General features: G+C 39.3%; 1 protein-coding gene across 1 annotated transcript; it reads left to right on the top strand.

Moving 5' to 3' along the window:
- The first annotated feature begins 377 nt into the window (after nt 1-377).
- CRTAP (cartilage associated protein) lies at nt 378-22,022 on the top strand. The gene is made up of 7 exons (XM_083826552.1): nt 378-885; nt 3,973-4,122; nt 4,730-4,901; nt 7,357-7,485; nt 9,799-9,944; nt 11,564-11,647; nt 21,286-22,022. The coding sequence occupies exons 1-7, from the start codon at nt 457-459 to the stop codon at nt 21,343-21,345; spliced, it is 1,170 nt and encodes a 389-aa protein (XP_083682678.1). The 5' UTR covers nt 378-456; the 3' UTR covers nt 21,346-22,022.
- Nucleotides 22,023-22,028: the final 6 nt, after the last annotated feature.

The following is a 22,028-nucleotide window of genomic DNA, read 5'->3' as shown; positions in this document are numbered from 1 at the left end:
CTAATGAATAAATATATAATAGATTATTATTCTTATGCCAAGCCCATGACAATAATTGTTGAGTGATCTCCCTGTCCTTGTCTCAACCCCTGAGCTATTTCCATCGTGTTTTCTCCCTGTCTTCCTTCATGGAGGGTGAGTGTGAGTGGCTGTGGTGTTCAGCTGCCCAACAGGGTGAAACCTCCACAGTGGGACAAAAAGGAGGTGGGAGATGGCCCTACATCCATTAGCACAGGCAACTTCCACATTGTGCTTTATAGGGAAGAAGGGAAGGGAAGGGAAGGGAGGGGACGGAGAGGAGGGGAGGGGAGCTACCCCCTCCCACCGCCTCTGGAGTCGTAGACCCTCCCCGGGGCCGGGCCGCCTTCCCCCGCCCCCCGTCCCGTCCCGTCCCGCCCCGCCCCTGTCCCCCCGTGCCGGTGACGTGGTGCCCGGCCGTGTCCCACTGGCGCAGCGATGTGGCTGGCGTTGGCGGCGCTGCTGGCGGCGGCGGGGGCTCAGTATGAGCGGTACAGTTTCCGCAGCTTCCCTCGGGACGAGCTGATGCCGCTCGAGTCCGCCTACCGCTATGGCCTGGACCAGTACAGCACTGAGAACTGGCCCGAGAGCGTCAACTACCTGGAGGTGAGCATGCGGCTCTACCGCCTGCTCCGCGACAGCGAGGCCTTCTGCCACCGCAACTGCAGCGCCGCCGGGCCGCCCCCCGGCGCCGGGGGGGAGCTGGCCGAGCTGCGGCTGCTGGCCGGCGTGCTGCGGCGGGCACAGTGCTTGCGGCGCTGCAAGCAAGGGCTGCCCGCCTTCCGCCAGGCCCAGCCTGGCCGCGACCTGCTCGAGGAGTTCCAGCGTCGAGAGCCCTACAAGTACCTGCAGTTCGCCTACTTCAAGGTGAGGCCCGCCGGGGTGCTGCCTGCCTGCCCCGTGTCACCCGCTGGGGACCGCTTTGTGTCTCGGTTATCCCGTGCTTGCCCACAAAATGGCACCCGGCTCCTTTCTCACCCGGCTCCTTCTTTGCTCTCTTCACACCTCATCCAGTGCAACCCCTGGATTGGCCTTCAGTTCCTCCCAAACCCCAGCCATGGGACCCTTCCTCTTTATCCTGCTGCTGTGCAGCCCTCTCATCTTTCCATCTCTCTTACTTGCTTCTGACTTTGTTTAAAACCTTTTCCAGACCCTTCGTGTCAAGATTATGCTATTGCAAGTACTCTTCTCTGCTTATTCTCTGCTATTGCAAGTGCTCTTCTCCCCCAGCGCGCCCAACTTCTTTGTGTGCGGGCTGCTGGTCCAGTTCTTCCAAGTACAGCAGCCCCCGGTGTGACTTGCATGATGCCTGCAAAACTCCAGCGTTGTTACAGCCATAGTAAGGTTAAATAAAGCGAAATCGGCTACTGAAGTATGACACTAATACTTGCCCTGGAATGGTATTTACCTTCTTCTCTTGGGTCTGCCAAGACTGGTGACAACTCTTTTAACATATCTCATTATTTTTCTCTAGCTTCTCGCCACCCTCTTGACCAAGTTCTATTTCACAATTTTCCCACTCTTCATGTTCATCTTTTGTTCCCTAAATCAAGGTCCTCATTCCATCCCTTCAGATACTGCAATAACTTGCATTTCAAATAAATGGGAGAAGAAAATAAGCTGAATACTTTTGTTTAGATTGCCTTTTCTTTTAGGGATTTGGTTCCAGTGTATCCCAATATTCATTATACAAGGATTTATGCTTGCACATTCCTTTTGAGATTGCTGCTTTAAAATACACACCTTTTTAACTGTTGCTGTGTCTTGTAGGAGAAAACCTTATGGAATTTTTGAATTGCTTTCCAAAGTTATATAAACCAAAACAGGGAAACACATTCTTGTAAAACACTAAGTAACAGTATCCACATGCACTGTGTCACACCAGCGTAATTCTGTGAATTTGAAGCTATCCCTAAGACTGTACAGAAGAACGTTAAAGCTTCTCTACACGGAGAGTAGAAGGTATCAAACAGGGGACATTTCCTTTGTATAAGAGAGTGGGCAGGCACTCTTCGCAAAGCCATATGCAGATACCAAAATGATGTCACCACAAATGTTTCCATTTACTGTCTTTCTTACTTTAGCTATTCATTCCTCCTATGGAACGTACAAGGTTTGCAATGTACATATCATGTCAGTAATACGGAATATGTCAGGAACGATGCAAGTCATTCCTACTTACTGTTTCTGATACACTTAAATGACTGGCAGGTATGAATCAGAGAAATATTTCCCTCTCCCTTTAAACTGTTTTTCAGTCACATTTACAGTAGATTTGTGAGGTGTGGTTTGGTGTTTCTCTCTTCACTATCTGTTGTTTATATTGTCTTTGTTATCATATTGTAGTCCAGCTCTGAGCTCTGAGCACTTGGAGCACTCTGAATGGGCCTTCTAAAAATACAAACCCCTACATACAAGGGACTTTTTCCTGGCTGTGAAGGAATGTCACTTTTTTTTCTTCATCCATAACATCATTTATAATGTAGAAAGAAGGTGTAGGATAATTTTTTTAAGTGACCATGTATTTATTGATGTGGGTTCAAGAATGAAATTTTGCCATGTCTTAGGTGATTCTGGGAGCCAATATTTCCATGCTGCTGCTTGTTCCTCTGGAGGGAGCTGTCTTGTAGCCACCAAGTTTTCTTCAGAATGTGTTTCTACAAAACCTTTTTTTTTTTTCCCTTTTTTAAAGTTGAAAACCAAGTTGAAAGTTGAAACCAAGAGTAATCATGGACTAAGCAAAAATTAGGGATTCATCAGCCTACCAGCAAATAGGGTTAAAGCACCAGACACAAGAGGATTTATGCATTTGACAAAAGTGCAGCTGAGATTTCCCTTTGCATTTAGCAACATGCAGGCAGACTGGGAAGCACATAGTTTTGGGACAGACAGGAAGTGCAGTTGGAATAGTTCCAGTGCTTTGGCACTTAACAGCAGCACAGCAGCAAGAGCTAATATTAGGGTTGAAGTGTTTCTTTGGTGTACTAGTCTCTCAAGTTTCTTCCTGAAAAGAGAGAGTTCCTTTTATGGATGCAAAAAGAACAGTGCATGTGCATGCATGCTTGTGATTCTTGCTCATAGCTTTATAGATAAGCTTCAATAAGCTATTTGAGATGTTAGGTGGAACTCTTTTATCACCTACACGTCAATAGACTGGATGGGTTGATCTGGATCTTGGCTTACAAGAGAGAAGGGTTTAGCATTTCACAAATACTTAAGACTTACTTTCACAGTCTCACTCTTCATAAATATGTGTATATATACTATATATTTTATAAAATATGCATATATATAAAATATAGGCACAAGTGTAGAAGTACATATATATTTGGCATATGCAGTTGTAAATGAGTAATACATACTTCACAAAATATCTCTAGTGGAATTTGAGTTTAGTTTTAAAATGGGTACAAAAAATCACATTGTACATTAGAAACAATTATTGAGCAAGTATCTGCTTTTTGCTCTAAATCCGTAACACCATCAGGAAGATACATTATTGTAAAATTGTATTCTCTGCTGCTAGGCAAATAAGCTACATTAACACCATGGAAAGTGATGACACCTGCCAAGTATCCAGAGGCTGTCATCAGTAATAGCTTTGCAATTAATCCTACATACAAGCAATAGTATAATTTTGTGTTTTGTCAGCTTTATGAATGGGAATAGGAAGGGGAAAAAGTACTTTTTGACTTACAATCATCTATGCTATTTTAAACAACAATAGACTTAAAAAAAAAACCAACAATGAAATGTTCACAGTGGTGCAGCTAGTTGTAAAACTGATAAGCATTACATCAGTTTCACTGTACCATATCTGCTGAGACTGAGGTTTCAGCAGAAATAAGCTTGGGAATATAGATGCTGCAGGAAGGTTTATTGACAAAATGTGGAAAACTGTTTTTTTTGCCCCCAACTAACCCTTCCCCCCACCCCATCTCCCACCCCATTTAGGCTAACAATCTTCCAAAAGCTATTGCAGCAGCTCATACATTTCTTCTGAAGCATCCAGATGATGAAATGATGCAAAGAAATATGGCATACTACAAGAGCATGCCTGATGCTGAGGAGCATATTAAAGACTTGGAGACAAAGCCTTATGAGGTATGCTTTTTATTCACAGTCTTGTCTTTTGGAACTGTTTTGTTACTTCTCTTATTGTGTGAGATTCAAGGATCTCATTTGCTTACATGTTCTCAGCTCTTCCTGTCTTCCTCAGTCATTTCTGTTCTTCTTTCTTAATGCATACAGTAATTCTCACTTCTTGTGGTCTTCACTGTTCCACAAGTCACAGAAAATCATGTAAAGTGACATACCTGAAAGCTACTATGTGCAGATAAACTAATAGAGCTAAGTAAGTGCAAAGAGTTGCTAAAATGCATGAAAGCTGTGGAGGCACAGCTTAAACTAAGTAGAACTTTTGGTGTTTAGATTCCATTGAAAACCTCTGTCAAAATCTGTGCTTTAGAATCACACTGCTACCTCTGTCCAGCAGGTTTTTCTGTTTATCTGAGATGGAATTACGTACTCTGATATCTAGGAAATATCTGATAAAATCCATTCATCATCTGTGTTTGTTGTCCTCATATTAATTGAATAACAGTTTATGTAGTAATTCAGAAATGCTGAGACATCACTTACTGTATTTGAACTTACATGCAGCTTTCCACAGGTCACTTAGTGCTAGTTTTCATTCCTGCCAATTTTTCAGAATCTCTTTGTCAGGGCTGTGAGAGCATACAATGGTGACAACTGGAGAACGTCAGTCTCAGATATGGAACTTGCTCTTCCTGATTTCTTCAAAGCCTATGATGACTGTATAGCAGCCTGTGAAGGCTCCCGAGAGATCATAGATTTTAAAGACTTCTATCTCTCTATTGCAGGTGAGTGGTTGGGAAACAGTAAAGAAAGAAGTCCTGAAAGTGCATTTTGTTGTCTCCATAGGATCAGCTACCGAAGTCCCTCTTCCTTAGCTTGCAGTGGGAATTGCTCATGGTGCCCCCTGCTTAGCTTGGGCCATCTGAGTTTGTTAGAGTCACTAGGAAGTTCTTGAATTCCTGTTTACCTTTTTTTTCCTGTTTACCCTTTTTTTTTTTTAAAGTAACATAAGTGAGAAAATAGAAAATAGGAACAAAGAGTTCTTGTGTTAACATATAATAATATATTAACGTATTAATATATTAACATGCATAAGTGTGTTAGGATAACATAGATGTGTAAATAAGAACTCTTTCATCCAGCTAGCAATAGTTATCCAGACAGATCACTTGACTTCCAATATCATTTTGTCTGTGTTTGAGACTCAGTGGTTAGCTTGCCTTCAAAATCTGCTTTGTGAATTGTGCATTATTGTTGATATGTTTCCTTTTTCTTAAATATGACAAGTATCTGTTGGCTGTTTTTCATCTTTCCTACAGTAGAGTTTTGCTAGCAAATAAGATTTCTTTTTCAAGTGTATGGCTTAAAAAATATTACTTCTCAAAGAAAATGAGATTCCATCTCTTTGATTGTTGAAATGGGACGTACACATTTCCTATGCTCTTCTGTAGTGAAAGAAAAAAGTAATTTCTCCAGTGTTGTTTCTCCATGGGCTCAGTGTTGTTGACAATATTTGTGTGGAGAATGCCTGCATGTTTTCTCAACAAACTTAAAGATGTGAAAAATGCAACAGAATTTCTAAGTTGCCAGAAGGAAAGCCAGGCCAACATTTTGTCCTAGAGCCACTAGATGAGTTGGTGAGCGGAAAAGTACAAGAGCAGCTCCACAGTGTGGAATTGGTATCCACCTGTAATGTTGCCATGGAATAATGACTGCAGGTTATTCCTCCAGCCTTGCTTCAGCAAGGCTGGCAGATGCCTAGGGCAGCAAATAAGAAGTGGAGATCAAATCACAGGCAGTAAACCATGAAACACAGGCTTTCTTCCCTAGTGGGTCAGAGCCCTGATATCAGAATCACACCCAAACTGCTGTAAAGGGTGTCTGTAAGGCTGTCTTTGCAGCACTTGCTGCTGTTCCTCTTCCTTCTTGGAAGGAACAGACAATTCCAGTCATAGTGGTGAGATGCGAAGGTAGGAGTACCACATGGTGTCATCACAGCCATGGGCAGTGCTTTTCAAATATTTTGTTCTTGAGATAAGAAAAATCAAATTTACTTCCACAGCTGAAAAGTGTGCATTGAACTATGCTCTTGCTCCAGGAACACATATCCTGTCTCCAAGATTTTATTGTAGAAAGTAGATGTAGCAAAATACATTAACTGTAAGTATTTGGTGATTGCATTAGGTGCCTATTTATCTATAAAAATGGTAGCTGGAGGCTAACACTTGTGTCTGGTGCCTCCACTACTCTTGTAAAAGAGGGGTCTGGTAATTTAATTTGGCCAAGCATTTTCAGTTAGCTTTAGTATTCTTTGTGATAGGAGTTGTCAGAGATGAAAACAGGGGAAGGAGCCTTTGCGTTGTTTTTTTTTGCCTTTGTCAGAGGCTTGCTGCACAAGCTTAGATAACTTGCTTCACCTGCCAAATATGGCAAACAGGGAAACTAAGGCTTTAAAATATTTCTGTTCAGTGTTGTTGCTTGATGTTATATGTCCTGAAAAGGCTTGGAATTCTTTGATGGAAGGTTTTCTTGGAACATATCTTCTTGGAACGTATTTTCTTGAAGATAAAGTCATCTCTAATCCTATCCCATTGTGCCAAGCTTTGCAGACTGGATAAGCATGTGATCTTAAACCTTCTTGGATTTAAGTTATTTTGTAATGTGCAGCATCTGTCCATGTCTAAACATGTTCTATTAGAACATCCAAACAGCTGTCACAAAACACAGCTCTCTCTAGATGTTTATTTTGCAATCACCCGGTGCCTTTCTCTGTGATGCAGTTGTACTCAGTAGCATGTGGACCTTAATTATGAAATAATTTAATGAAATTGTAATGGCTCTCAAAAACAGCGCTGTTAAGTTCACAGTTAGGAAATAATGCAGTACTCTGTAACAGTTGATAAAACCTACCACCTCAAACTGCCTGTAGGTGTCACTGAAACCTAACTGCTTAGTTAGGTTTCAGTGCTTACTAACTGCTTAGTTAGGAATTGTGATTTTGATGGATTTGGAGGCCTGATCCTACTGATTTTAACAGAAGAGCTGAGCACCAGCACTTGATATGGACTCCAGATGGAGTTGTAGATGCTCACTATTTCCAAGCAGCAAGATCCAGATGCACAGGACCTAGGAGAGCATTATAAGGCCAAATGTTAATGGGTAGTTAATAGTTAATAGGAGGGGTTATAACAGTTCACTGTGCTCTACTCATATCCCGTGTTTTTGTTTTCTTCCTTATAGATCATTATATTGAAGTCCTTGCATGCAAAGTACAGTGTGAGAGTAATCTGACACCCATTATAGGAGGCTTTGTTGTCGAGAAATTTGTGGCCACCATGTACCATTACTTACAATTTGCATATTATAAATGTAAGTAGTGATTTAATGTGCTTAAATAACATTGGGATGGTGTGGGAGAGTTTCCATTCCTGGTCTTTTCCCTCTAGTTATAATGCTTTGGAATGTAAATAATATAGTCTCCAGAATATGCATTTTTGCCTATTCCGAAGCTGAAATTCTGAGGTGTGTATGTTTTTTTTTCTTTCCATGTAACTGTAGGCATAGGACATAAGCGTGATGATCTCTGGCTCATAAAATTGTCCATGACATAATGAATTGCTGAATATAAGTCCCGTAAAGGCTGCATTCTGCTCAGGCTAAGCCCCTCTGTTTTAAGACATTCTTGGTTGTGACTGGTCTCCACTTGGGTGTTGGAAAAATGGGACAGTTACAGAGTGTGAACTGATGCATTACCGTCCCTCATTTTTTATATCTACTGCCAGCACAAGTTACTTACACTTTTCAGAGTTCCATATAAATGTTAAATGTTCATCATATATATTGTGTATATATATAAATAGTGCACCAGCTCTTATGCCTTTTTGAAGTAAACCATAGTATGACATCTTAGGGTAAATAGCATCCTATGCACCAGAATGCATGCAAGGACTCTGACATGTTTTGTGTACCTATGTACAAAAAAAATCCAGACTTGTGCCACAACACCACAGCAGTCAAGCTTTGGGGCCCATGTGGTTCTTAAGCAGCTGATTGTATAGCTCTAATGAGAACAGTTTTCTTAAACTTCTAACTCATTCAGTAAGAAGAAAAGACCGTGACCTCAACAAAACACATTTAACATAACAGCAGCTATTGAATGAATACTAAATTCTCAATTTACTATTCAGAATTTTTCGCAAGACAAACCTATGGAGTATTTCATACCATTCTCTTTTTCTTAGTGGATTCTCATAATCCCATTAGAATAGAGCGTGTGGGGCTGACTTGCGGAAAACAGACTCCACAATCAGTAAGATTGTAAAGTAGGTATGTTTATTCAGCGCTGGGCAGCACGGGGGGGGTAGTCCCGCCAAAGTCGTGCGTGCCTGACGCGGCAACTTGCCTTGGTTATATGCAGTAAAGAGTTACATATTCATGAAGTTTCACAATACGCCTATACATATTCATAACCTGTCCCTGCTTCATATTAAAATTAGTTCCAAGGAGTCATTTCCATAAACTCCTCCCATCTGCACTTGCACAGTGTATTCTGGTGGTGGTCGTCGGGAGTCGTGGGGATTAAGATTGATGACTCTTCCTCGTCACTGCTAGTTGACCTCTTGTCTTTGCACAGACTCAGTTGCTCCTTGGCTCTTGTCCATCCGCAGGACCAGTTTCTACCAGTTTCTTAAGATAGGCTCACACTCTTATTAGGAGACTGACCTTGGTAAGGGGCCCAAGGCTTCTTGCTTTAGTTAATTTGCACAATGCACCATAGTTAGCAAAGACACTAAGTAGCATCCTAGTTTAATGCTGTCAGCGCTCTATCTCTACTTGATGAGATTCTCCTAACTCCCTCTCTCAGGGCTACCTGCGTTGTAAAGAAAGAGGGGCCCACTTAACAGAAATGATAGTGTTCTGGTGCTCAGTGATCATATATTTGATAGGTAAATCATTCAATGAGTTTTGTGGTTTCTGGAGGAGCTGCCTGCACCATAAAGAACACATGCAGCCCTTAAAGCTATTCCACTGTGCTCCAATATCAAAGGAAAGACATATCCAGCCATGTAGAACCAAGCCATTAATGACTTTTTACATATGTTGTTTGACTACGTTTCATATATTGTCTTTTCTGCCTTTGTCAATTTTAGTAAAATTGGTTTTGTTTATTTTTTCTTTGTTTCTTTGTTTTTTTAAGAAATGCCAGAGTAGGGATCACCCAAGCTGTAGGTTGATACCTCGCTGATACTAGAATACTTGGGAGGGACATTTGGTTAGGATTGTCTTAGAAAACCATCACAAGAAATTAGTGTCTTAGGAAAATCACATTCTGTGTTGATGGTAAGTTACCCCATTTGCCCTAAGAAGAGGAAGGAGGTATGTCTTAGGGCAGCCAAGCATCTTGTATTGCTCTTGTCCATGACCTGACTCTTACAGTCATAAGGTTGTGTAAGGTAAGTCCCCATTTTTGAATCATGGACTTAACCTGTTTCAGAACACAATAATAGCATATTCTTTCTGGGAAGCATTTTTTTTTTATTATTTTTAATACAGCTGTTGGGAAGTTGGAAAATGGTTCCTGTTTCCCTCAGAGTTTTTTGGAATGGAGATAATAAAGGGGATTCTCTCTGTTTTGTTTACTTACCTTGTCTGGATTTATTTTTTTTTTTGTTTATTAATTAGTGAATGACATGAAGAATGCAGCCTCTTGTGCTGCTAGTTACCTTCTGTTTGACCAGAAAGACGAAGTAATGAAACAGAACATGGTCTATTATCAGTACCACAAAGACAAATGGGGACTTCAAGAAGAGGATTTTCAGCCCAGATCGGTATGTGAATTATTTAAAATGCTATAGAAACATCCAGGGATTATGATCTGAGTTTGAAAAATAATTCTTAAAACTGGGTTTCAATGCTGTTTTTAAATTTCAATGTCCAAGGTACATGTAAAAATATCTTTGTTGTGTTTCTGGATTTCTGCAGCCTGGACTGTGATGATCAAGTCAGATTTTTTGTCATTTCTTGTTACCAGGATTCATGTCATGCAGCTTAATTAACTGCTTTGTGACACTTCTGTGACTCCTTAGGCAACAGTGGTATATGCTATACAAGTAGTTAGCATATGGCATGCTCCACAAATTTAATTTAATGCCTTTTCTTTCTCTGTAATAACTTGATAACACTTCCCTTCCTCTTAGGCCAGTCAGCTTGAGTCAAAAATATCAGTACATATGAGTTAAGCATTTTTTGTTTGCGGGCAGCTGATGAGTTTTGTGCAGCACACCTTATTTGTGTGCTGGAAACCAAGGCTGCCCTGCAGGGCCATCAGAGACAGAATAGAGAGAAAATGTATTTGTTTTTTTAAGGCAGCAGTAGTAGTGAGTCTGAGCTCAAAGGAGAGAGTGACCATTCCTTTGTTGCTACTTTTGGGAACAGAACTGCAGTTTGTAGCCATACTGGAGACAGTGTTTGACGTTAGTGTGAGTGAGGGGTAGGAGCAGTATAAAACTGCAGACCGCAAACAGATTTGGCATACATGTGCAGAGAGGACAGAACAAGGGCCCTACATGTTAACTCTGAATGTTTCATTGATAACTTCTCAGGAGTTGAGGCTACAGATAATTTAATTTTTAAATATTAAATATCAAATGCATACAGCTGTATTTTGGTGTACTTTGATCCGTCTAACTATGAACAGAAGTTGCTTGCTGTCCTAATCACTTGCCATGAAAACCATAATGTCTCTGGTTTATTTTCACAAAGTGGTACCAGAGTGACAGCAGCATTTGGCTCTGGCACTAAGCCTTAGACGTCCTTGTGAAAGAGGAAGTTTCCTGTTTTCCTCCCTGAAAAGTTCTAAATGGGATCATCAAAGTAGATTACTTGCAGCATTCATCAATCTGAGAGTAAGTGACTGAGCTATACTGTGCTGTCCAGGCAAACACCCAGGGAAGTGAGGAGGGACAGGTAGGTAGGTAGCCTTACAGAATTTCCTGTCCTCAGGCTCCAGCCCAGGGTGGTGAGTCATTATAATGCAAAATAACTTAGTGTCTCCTTTTCCCAGAACTGCCTGCTGTCATTTGCCAGCATGCAGGGAGATGGAGGCTTTCTCACGTCCAAAGCCCACTGGAATGCAGGCACAGGCTGCTGCTCAGCTCTAGCAGTCTCATTCCTTATCCTCAGACTCGCCAGTGCTTTGAAACATGAGAAAGAGGAGAGTGCTTTGTTCTTCTCACACCGATGGAGTTTATGCTTAGAAGGATCTGCAGAAGACATTGGATATACTGCTTGCTGTTCTGCTGTTTCCTTTCTAAAACATTTTAAACCCTTTGGGATCTACATTCTGTTGAGCCTGGCTCTAGCTTCACTGGAATAGTTTCAGATGACATGCGATGACACTCCCTTGTCTTACTACCCTAAATTAACATAGCAAATTTGTTTTTGGTAGGATGCAGTTCGGTATCACAACATAACCACACTCCAGTTGGAAATGTATGAATTCGCAAAGGAACATCTAATGGATGATGATGAGGTGAGTTTTCTGGAGAGGAATTGATGGTAAAAAAAAAAAAAAAATCACATTAAAATGAAGATGATGCATAATTAGAAATCTGAGATTTATCTAATATGGAGAAATCTTCTTGTAACTGTAACCAATTTATCATAAATTTTTGTTTTTTAAATGAATATAAGAAACGAACCCAAAGAGCATTAGATCACTTACATACAATTTAAAAGAATAATGGGCAATATTAACACAAGACTAAATGTAATGCACCCAGCCCCCAAAAGAAAATTCACTTTGCAAGCTATAACACCAGGGGGCAGAGAAGTACTATATATTTAACATCCCCCCCAAACGCTTTTTTTTTTCTGAAATGTTTAATTTCCATTTTAAAATTCTCATAATTTGGTTCGTAAGTAACCACTTAAATTACATTTTTTTTATCAAAAGTAAGTCCTGTTATTTTTGTTTTGTACAGTAACATTTTGGTCACCCAGTCTTGCTTCTTAAATGCTTGGAATTCATGGACAAGTGACAAGTAATGACTACTATTAGGCTTGAAATATGTAAAGTGGATTTTTTGTGCAGGAAAAATATTTTAATTGTGGAAAAGGCATTTTTTTGTCTTCCCCAGCTAAAATTAAAGTATGTAATGTAGGCTTTGGGTTGCATTTTGTTTCATTTTCAGTAACTTTCATTTAAAGGTTAAAAAAGTCTTCAAGTGATGGAATAGTTTGTTGCTGGCATTGGCAAAGAGCTATCTTCAGGCATGGTGTGAGGCAGCATACATGCACTGAGCACTGTTGAGGTGTTTTTTACTTATAAACGAAAAGAGAAAAAATGGTTTATATTATAAAATACATCACCTTTGCAATTTTTATATTATCCAGCATATAGGGAGAGATAATATTTTATAGTTGGGAAGTAATAACATGTCTGTACTGCCTTCAGTATGCTAGTGACCTGAAAACAACTAGGTAAAATTCCATTGCAAGGTTAGTAGAAATTAGGAAGACTGAGAAGTCTTTCCATTGTGATAAACGTCTTTGAAATGCAGTTTAATAGAATTGTTATAAAGTTAAGCTTAGATGAGGACTAGATGGGGGTTTCCATCAGGGTGTGTAAATACTTTATCACTTTTTTTATATTCCTATGATGGTTTGTGCAAACACAATGCTTTGCCCATAATGCTTTCTTACATTAGACATAAACTTCATTTGTAATTTTATCCTTCTTTCACGTCTGCTGCTCCAAAACAACGGGATGAGTAATTAAGGAAGGAGGGAAGCAGTCTGTTTTGAGGACTTTTCCTGTATCTTGTTACAAGAAGGGATTATAAAAACAATCTTCAATCTCAAGCATTTAATATAGAAAAAAAATGTTTTCATTTGTTGGCACATCAACCGTTGCCCATTTCACTGGTGCAGTGATAAATGACCTTGCAATCTGCAAGAGGTAAGTACAGTGGAAATGTCAACTAAACTTTCGGGGAAGTGTCAAGGAAATGGCATTACCCTGGGCTACGTTTGGGTTAAACAAGCAAAATTTCTGGGCTTGGTCATGCTATATACCAAGTCAGTACTAGGTTAAAGGTTGGACTAGATGATCTTAGAGGTATTTTCCAACCTGAGTGATTCTATGATCCTCTACATCCCTACCCCACAATATTCATATTAGAAAAGTTATCATTCTCATTTGCTGGGAAAAAGTTAATGGGCTTATGTGCCCTCCCTTAAGAGGACTGAAGGACCTAGGAGAGATGGAGGCTGTTCATGCCTCTGGCTTGGCTCTGGCTTTTGGTAATAAACTCATAAATCCCTGGCTACCAGAGCTTCTGCTTGGTTGCAGGAGCCATCCAGGGAGTCCAGACAGAGCAGGAATAGCACAAAGATAAAATCGCTACTTTGCAGTTTCTGCTGTATGGGCAGGACATGGTAGTATAAATGGAATATTGTTTTATAATATTTCTCCTGGCAAAGATAGAAAAGTTTATTCTATGGGAATGCAGAAAATTGATGAAAAACTCAGATAAGGTGTTACAGTAAAAGTTTTATTGAAAATCACTAAGGATGGAGACAACCTCTTTTTTTAGTGCACACTGTTCATTTAAACCATGTGCTTCTTGGTCCATAGACCATGCCTTTTATGAGTTTCTGTGTTCCATGTTTGCTGTCTGTGAAGTTGCTTGTGGCCCAACAAGCCCATAAAATAATTCAAGGGGAAAAAAAAATCACTCTTTCCTTGAGTGAAGCAAAAGGATTGATGTGGCTAAAGGATATCTTCCTCTGTGAGTATGTCCATATTTTCAAATGGAGAATCTTACTTTATTCAGAGTTTTCAGTGTTCCGATATTCCGGATCATCCATGTGTCTGTCTTTTCAAATCCCATTAACAAAGTGAGTGAGAACATGTGGCTTCTTCCAATAATACATTGCAGTAATTACAGAGGCTGGAACATGTAGTAATGATTTTTGCATATGTCACTACAAGAAATACTGTCCCATTCATGTTATTTTATTAATGTTTTTCCACAAAGAAATGAAAAACTCTAGTTCAAACACTTAACACAGTAGAGGTGACAGGGAATATTAACGCCAACTTGCTACAGGTTACTTTTTCTTACAAGTAACTATTATTAAATATCCTTATAGAGTTTTCCATGGTGAATTTAACAGAGCGTTACACAGTGCTGTCATCTTAGTTGCCCATGGATAATCAAACTTCTTGATTTCTGTTCAGATGTGTAACGCATAAAGGCTATAATAGATATAACTCCTAGTACTGCACAGATTTAAGTACTCCACAGTACTACACATAGCAAAATGAAATGCTGTTAAGAGCCAGATACTGAACTAGTGCAGATATAACTTCAGCACTACAATAATTATAGGAGACAAGTTTCTGGCCCATAAATTCAGTGTTCTTGAAGACTTTTATTTTCAGGGATAGCTACTTAGCTATTCTAAATTACATAAGAACCACAAGTATTTGGCTAGGGTGATCCGACAATGTGATTTTTCTTTTGGTAGGTGAAAAACTCTTGGAAGCTTTGGTCCACTTTTTTTTTTCTTTTGGCATCCTGCTCTTATTTGTCTTTTGTGTATCCATCTAACTGTATAATAGATGAGACTCAAATGCTCTATTCTGAAGTGTGACACACAGGAGAGTGAGTGTTGAACTAATATGACTGGTAGAAAGAGAAGACGTGGAATAGCATCAAGGTGTGAGGGCCCAGTGGACTACAGATAGCAAATAATAGGCTGAATTCAGCCTATTTTTCTGTTCAGAAATCACTAACAACATATTTTTGGCCTTATTAACTCACTTTTTGCATATGTTCAAATGATTTACACAAGTACACTCATAAGGGAAAGTTGTAAGTGCAGACATATAAACTCTGTACTGCCTTTGACCTCAGACCAAACGGCTACAATAGCACTGCTACACTGAAGAGAGCTGGTGGCAGCTGTTAAGAGAGAGTGGTAGTTAACTGGCATTGTTACGGTCCTTGTTCAATATAGGCTTCTTTAAAGAAAATAAAAATGGGTTATTTTTCATCATCGTTTTCTACTGGAGGTATTGCCTGTGTGGCTGGCTGTCTTCAGAAGCTTCTTTTCCCTCTTGCTTTTTTATCATTAAACATATATCTTAGTCAAAGGTGTTTCTCCTTCCTTTTAAAACACCTACATTGGAAAGTTGCAAGCATGGCAGGGTTTAAATGGCAGGATTAGATTAGAAATTAGGAGGAATTTTTACCTCCACCAATTTTCTTAAACTTTTTGTGTACAGCATAAAGCAGCAAAGAGAGCATAAGCAGAAGAGACTTATGTTTTCAGTGCAGTGAAGGCAATGTTGAAGTTTCTCTGAAATTGAATTGACTCGTGTTTTATAGGCATTATAAAAATGTTAAGAGAAAAGCACACTTATTGGTTTACTGTAAAATACTATTGTAACACACTATTGTACACACTGCAGTGTACTGCAATCTCCCCTGGGGAGAGAACGGTTACATGTTCATAATATATAATAAAAATGAAATGGAAAAACATTTGAGAAAAGTAGTTAGCATGCATGTAAGGAACAACTAAGCTCTTTTAAAATTTTAAAAATCACTAAAAGCATGTGACAGAGGGTCACACTGCTGACCAAGCATCTGAAAAATAAACAAGTTAAGGACCAAATTTTTCTACACAAAGAATTGAGGGTTTTTTTTCCTGCTAGAATGTGAGGAATGTCAAGTCTGGCTTTTACTGCTCATGGAGGATCTGGGAGGGCTTTGAGGTGGTTACAGCGAACTCCGATGTTTTAACTGAAGGTTAGATCAAGGAACTTATTCTTGGTTGATGGCCGAATAAACCTTTCGGGCAACACAGCTGAGTATCTCATTGACACATACCTTACTGGTATCCTGAAAAAAAGATCCTCCCCAAAATCTCAGTGGTTGGTTGGCTGCGTGGTATGCGTTTGCAGCTTCTATCAGGCCTGTGAAGCACATGGCCTCCACAGTCAGCCATATCAAACCTTTATCTTCTCTCCTACAAAATGGTTATTAGTCATTGAAGGCTATACACATGAGAAAAGAATGAACAAAATCTGCTGTTTTTCATGAATCTGACTGTGTCTCCACTCCCATTAGTTACTCAAATTAGTTAACAGGGCAATTATAGGATAGTTACTTCTGACTTACAGGACAGCCCCATGCCTCTTGTCACAGAGGGCACCCCTGAAAGCTTCCCGCTACTGAAACATAGTCACCTGTACCCAGTACACAAGGGAATCAGATTTGTTACTCCACTATTGAGCAAGTTTCCAGTCATTATGTTTTTCCAACTTTTGCAAAATCTGACCTTTTGCTATGAAGGACACCCAGGGGACATTTTGTGGGATAAATATTTTCCTTTTAGGTCATAGATTATAAGGAAACAAAGATCCAGCCAATTCTTTCTCTGTGTATTGTCTCTCAAGTCTCAGTTTCTAAGATTAGTGAGGATAAAGGCTTTTTCTTACTCATTCACTGATTATCAGGCATGAATGCATGTCCATAACAATATTTTTATGTAGATCCTAATTCATTCTACAACACTTATTTTAGTATTCTCTGTTCCTTCCCTGAGGAACAGGCTATTGAACTGCACTGCATGTGGAATCCCTATATAAAATGCCATCGGCAAATCTGCATGGAAAGTATGGGTTATTGCATGAAATCTATTTTTCCCAGAACTTTTCCAGTCCACATTGAGAAAGGACAGAACAGATTGTGGTTAGAGGCAAGGACATATGAATGATTAGTATTTGTTACGCAGAAAGCAACGCTTAATAACAAAGACAAAGCATTGGGGTCTGTCAGTGAGCAGTACAACTGCAACTGGTTGCTACTATTTTTAAATGCAGCTGGAAAAAGAGAAGTTGGTGCTGGACCATCAGTCTCAAGCGGGCCATAACTGAGCCAGGTATTGGTAGCTTTTCCTCGGTGCTGTTTATTTTAATAGGTGGCTAGTAATCTCCAAAATACAGATGTTTCTTCTAAAAGGTTGTGTTTTGTGTATGTGGATGCAGCATTTAATATTGCATAAGGAAGGGTCAGTAACAATCCCTGGCCCAATGTGTACCTTGGTCTTGGACACTTGGCTTGTGGTAATAAGTGAGGAGTTCTGCATTTTTCCTCCTTTTTAGGACTTACTTTATCAAGTAAGCCTTGTTTATAATAGCTTGTACACCATTTTCAGTACCCTAGGTTAGCTTATACAACATTGACTAAGAACTCTGTTTTAAACTTAGTATTTATTATAATTCACCTAGTCATGTACTGTCTGTAAAACCTTCTTGAATTACTGTGGTACAAAACTTGTTCTTTCTGTTTGTGCCTCTGTTCAAATGTTAATCTAAGCCTAGGGTGCTCTATCTGCATATCTAACAGATAGTTGGAGGCTCCAGCTGATCAGCTTCTGTGATTCTTCCTGCCATTCACACCAATCTGGGAACATGCTGCTGCTGAATGTCCTCCCATATCTCAGGCTATACCTGTCCCATCTTTTCCTGTGCATCCTTCTTGTCACTCCCACTTTCTGCTGACTGTCCCTGGATGGGGAGAGGGAAGGGGTTTATCATATGGGGAGGTAGTTCATGGGGTGCTGGCGGATGATGTTGGGCACCGCCACAAACCAGGAAGCAGCGACTGTAGACTGAAGGCCAACTTGCCAACGAGGATGTGCTTCTCAGCAGCTGACCAAGCAGTCTGCATGAGTATGCCTTCCAGTCACCAGCTGCCATTAACTATCAGGCATGCAGTGGTCTCACAGCAAACCCTTCTCTTCCCCATGCTTAGTCAGACTTCACATATTGACATACTAGCTACCAGCCAGACAGCTACATCATGCTGTGGGCCATGTATTGCACAACCTGATTTACATCAGCACTGTCTGAGCAGCATATTTATGTAACCTGCATTAGAACTGGATGGCTGGTGTTCTCTCTAGTAGCTGGCAGCAGGAAGAATTACGGGTTTGCAATCATCTTTGCATGTAGAATTTGTTGTGCTTCCTCTTAAGGTAGGTAACAGGAAGAAATCTGACACACTGAATGCTTAAATCATATCAGAGAATCATTTTCAGACTCCAAGTCTGCAGGCTAACATGAAGCTGATATTAGATATCAGTGTACAGGAGGCTTTTTCCCTGGAATTAATATCAGTGAAGTATTTGCTGACTTTGGTCATGCAAAATGCCTGATGCAGTGTCAAGTCAGTGCTAATGGGGCAAGGACAGTGATCAATGTGGTCACAGCTGATAGAGTGACAATGTGATCAACTCTTCTGACGTAGTATTATCATCTTTTATCTCTGGGCAGCCTGTTCCAGTGCCTCACCACCCTCTCAGTAAAGAATTTCTTCCTTACATCTAATTTAAATCTCTCCTCCTCAGTTTAAAGCCATTACTCCTTGTCCTATCACTGCACACTCTGCTAACGTGCCTCTCCCCAGCTGTCCTCTTGGCTCCATTCAGGTATTGGAAGGTTCAATAATGTCTCCCCAGAACCTCCTTTTCTCTAGGCTAAACAACCTGCTATGTCTTCTGGAATATCTTACTTTACTGATGAGCATGACAATAATATAAATTGGTGTACCATATGCTTGAGTTACCAAGGTCACAATGTTGAAATCTCTCTGTCTTCCTTATACTCAGTTCTAGGCCATAAAGTCAGATGTTTATGTCCTTCATCCTACCTCTCATGCTTTTACCTTTTGAGGTTTGTCTTTAGAGGTAGACTAAGAAGAGAATTCCTTTTTAACATGTTATTCTTTCATTCAACAGTGATTCTGAGGTGTAAGAGAATCTGTCTGAATTAGATCTGAGACCCCTGTAGTAGACACCTGTTTTCCCAATCTCGTAAATCTGTTCAGATTTAATGGGACCTGCCCCTCTGTAGCTCTTCAAGAGGCACCTACGTGCTTATGCCTACAGTTTTAAGAGCTTTGCTAGAAAACCTTAAGTCCTTTGTGCCTCTGCTCCTGTCTTTAAAATGCTTTCATAGTGACTATTGGGCCTAATGGCTATTTTCTTCATATGAATTTGTGAAGTGGTACTGAGTTCTTCCCATGATTGGGCTCCTTAGTCAATCAAAATACTTGTAACAAAGGAAAGCGTGCAGAAACATTGAATTCCTGTTTTCCAGTTGCCAGACTTCCTGCAACAAGGAGGACAAGCAGGGAATATGAATGTGTTGGCATTTTTTCATGTGTTTTTGTTGAATTGGAAATTTAGATGTTTTGAATAAATTCAAAGAAAAATAAATTGCCATCCCTCAGAACTTGCTAAAACCACAGCTGGAAAAACTCAACTGTCTTTTAAGGTGGAACTGTGAAACAAGGAACAGGAGCAGCAGTTACTTAAGCCAGCTTTCCTCCCACTTTTATTTTTATTTGCTTGGTTCTCATTATTTCTCTCCTTGCTGATCACACTTCTGAAAAATGTCATGTTAGTATTTTTAATTGCCATACCCATAATATAATCGTTGTATTCAAAATAAGACAAAAAAAAAATCTCAATTTCTTCTTATTTTCACTGACCACAGGCATATGAGGCTCTTTCTTCATCAGAAGAGAAAACAATAAAAGTTTGAGTCTCAAACTGTGTGTGTCTGGAAGGAGTTGTCCTCCTAATTAATACTTTCCCAGATTAAAAAAAGTGCTTAAAATTTATTTAGCGTTCTAAAATACTGTTTGCAGCCTCTGTTGACCAAACTCAGAAAGTCTAATAGAGTTGACAAAGACTTGGACTAAGGGGTGAAGGGAAGAGGGGGAATGGAAATGAACATCCATACAAGGGTGACTTGCTTTCAGCACCACTGTTTTGAATTCTGATTATTTTTAATCTGGGACTGAGTAAGAGCTGATCAGACTTAAAAAAAAAAAAAAATCTGATTTTTCTGTCAGAAAGTTACTATTTGTTTTGGAAAAAAAAAATCTTTTTAACCTTTTTAGAGCACATAGATTTATGTCAAGAAAGGATGAACAGTTTTTATTTTTATTTTTTAAACAAATTAAAACATTTTAACACAACATTGTAGTTATTAGAATGAAAGGTTGGAAATTTAAAGTTGAGCATCTACCTCTCTCTTACAGCTCAGTATTTGAGTTGTATCAAAAAGTGAAAATATGCCCAGACTTGGGCAGTGATGTTTCTGAACTGTGCATGGAGGGCAAATAGGAAAATACTGGTATTTCTGAGGGTGCAAGTAAATGTGTTGCTACCTTCACTTTCGTGTATTCGGAGATGCTGCTGCACATTTACTGTTAGCTCCTTCCACCACTGCTGAAGATGTTACCTTGGGTTGAAACTGATTACAACAGGTTATTGCGCAGTTACTGTAGCTTGGTTGACAAGCCAGTAAATTCCAGCTGAGGGGACAGTGTCATCCCAAAGTACTCAGGCTTGACTGCAAGACGTTTGACTGTGGTATATGACATATCACTATGCCAGGAGCAGTTTAAAGAAAGAAAGTTGGATTATGTTACGTTGGTATCGTGTATTAGTATGATGGAGGTTTTAAGTATAATATGTTCTGAATTTAAACTGGTCTGAATTTAAAACCAAATTATTTGTTTCCGGTATGGAAAACATTCTGGTATCTCTGGTTCTTTATATTTTTGTTGCACTGAAGCATAACGTGTCAAGATCCGTGGGTGAAAATGGAGGAGGTGTGTTTTGAAGGCTGTAACAGAGGGCATTAACTGCTAGAGCACACAGATAACAAAGTCAAATTCATGGTTTTACAAAACACTTTTGCTTTGAATTTTGAAGCTTTAATTTTTCATAGTATTTCAACAATTTCCTAATTTAACAGCTACTTTAAACATTTATGCGTCTGCTTTCCAAATTTGACAATTTCATTGTCTATTTGAATACCTGAAAAAGTACAAGAAAATTTAACGTGAAGTGTAACATTTTCTTCTTTTAAGGTCTGTATGTCCCTCCCAAGTACATGGGCTATACCTATATAGATATTAATTTGCGTTTTATAGACTTGTACTAGCTTCTATATAAAAGTGTTAAAAATAGTTTAACACCAATTATTACAGTTTATGTTTTAATGAAAAATAGTTAACATTTTCTACTCATTTTGGAGTACTGGGCTAACATATTTCTATTCATTTTAATCCTTTCTAGGGTGAAGTTGTGGAATTCCTTGATGATCTGTTAGAATTGGAGGAAAATAATGAAGCCTGATGAGTGAAGCCACCATGAAGTATTTTACAAAAGTGAAGACTCACCATTGCGTCTTACTGTTGGTTTTGGTCACTCGTAGTTCCAGACAGATACACCTCAAAGCTGTTCCTGTAAGCTCCAGAATACATCACAAGATCCACTCCTGAAATATCACTTCCATGCTGCACTGACACTTTAGTGAGCATGGATTTTCACTGTGCATTTACAGAATCGGTGCATATGAGTTTTTCTCTTGAGTTTTCTTTCCTTTACAAACACAACAAAACTGACTATTCTTATTTTCTGGGTTAACACTAATATTCCTTGTTTCAGTGCTGTTCTACTACATTGTAGCAGAACAGATAAATTCCAAAGAACTTTTTTCAGATTATGAACCAAGGATAATCTGACAGTTCCTCTAGACTTTCTGAGCTTTTTATTGTTTTATTTATATATGACTTTTTCCATTATGATTAATAGAGTGATACTGAATCCCAGTGCATCTGAAAGATGTTAAGATAACAAATGAGAACTTTTAAATAGCTGAAACAATCAACAATGGACAACTAGTGATCTTGTAAAGAAAATGCTTTAAGAATTCTATAAGCAGTTTTTATCTTTCTTAAAAACTAAATTAAATTCAATGTGAAAGTAAGGTCACTTAGAATTGAATAATAAATAATTCCTCCTTCCTACCAGTTTTT

This window comes from Anser anser (genome assembly GCF_964211835.1).
Source record: "Anser anser genome assembly, chromosome: 2".
Classification (NCBI taxonomy): domain Eukaryota; kingdom Metazoa; phylum Chordata; class Aves; order Anseriformes; family Anatidae; genus Anser; species Anser anser.
This window is presented reverse-complemented; position numbering and strand designations above follow the sequence as displayed.

What these genes read in the sequence shown, in the direction of transcription:
- CRTAP (XM_083826552.1), top strand. Translation starts at nt 457, where the DNA reads ATGTGGCTGGCGTTGGCGGCGCTGCTGGCGGCGGCGGGGGCTCAGTAT. An exon ending in CTTCTATCTCTCTATTGCAG is followed by an intron (nt 4,902 to 7,356) that starts GTGAGTGGTTGG and finishes TCTTCCTTATAG; the next exon opens with ATCATTATATTGAAGTCCTT. An exon ending in ACAATTTGCATATTATAAAT is followed by an intron (nt 7,486 to 9,798) that starts GTAAGTAGTGAT and finishes TTTATTAATTAG; the next exon opens with TGAATGACATGAAGAATGCA.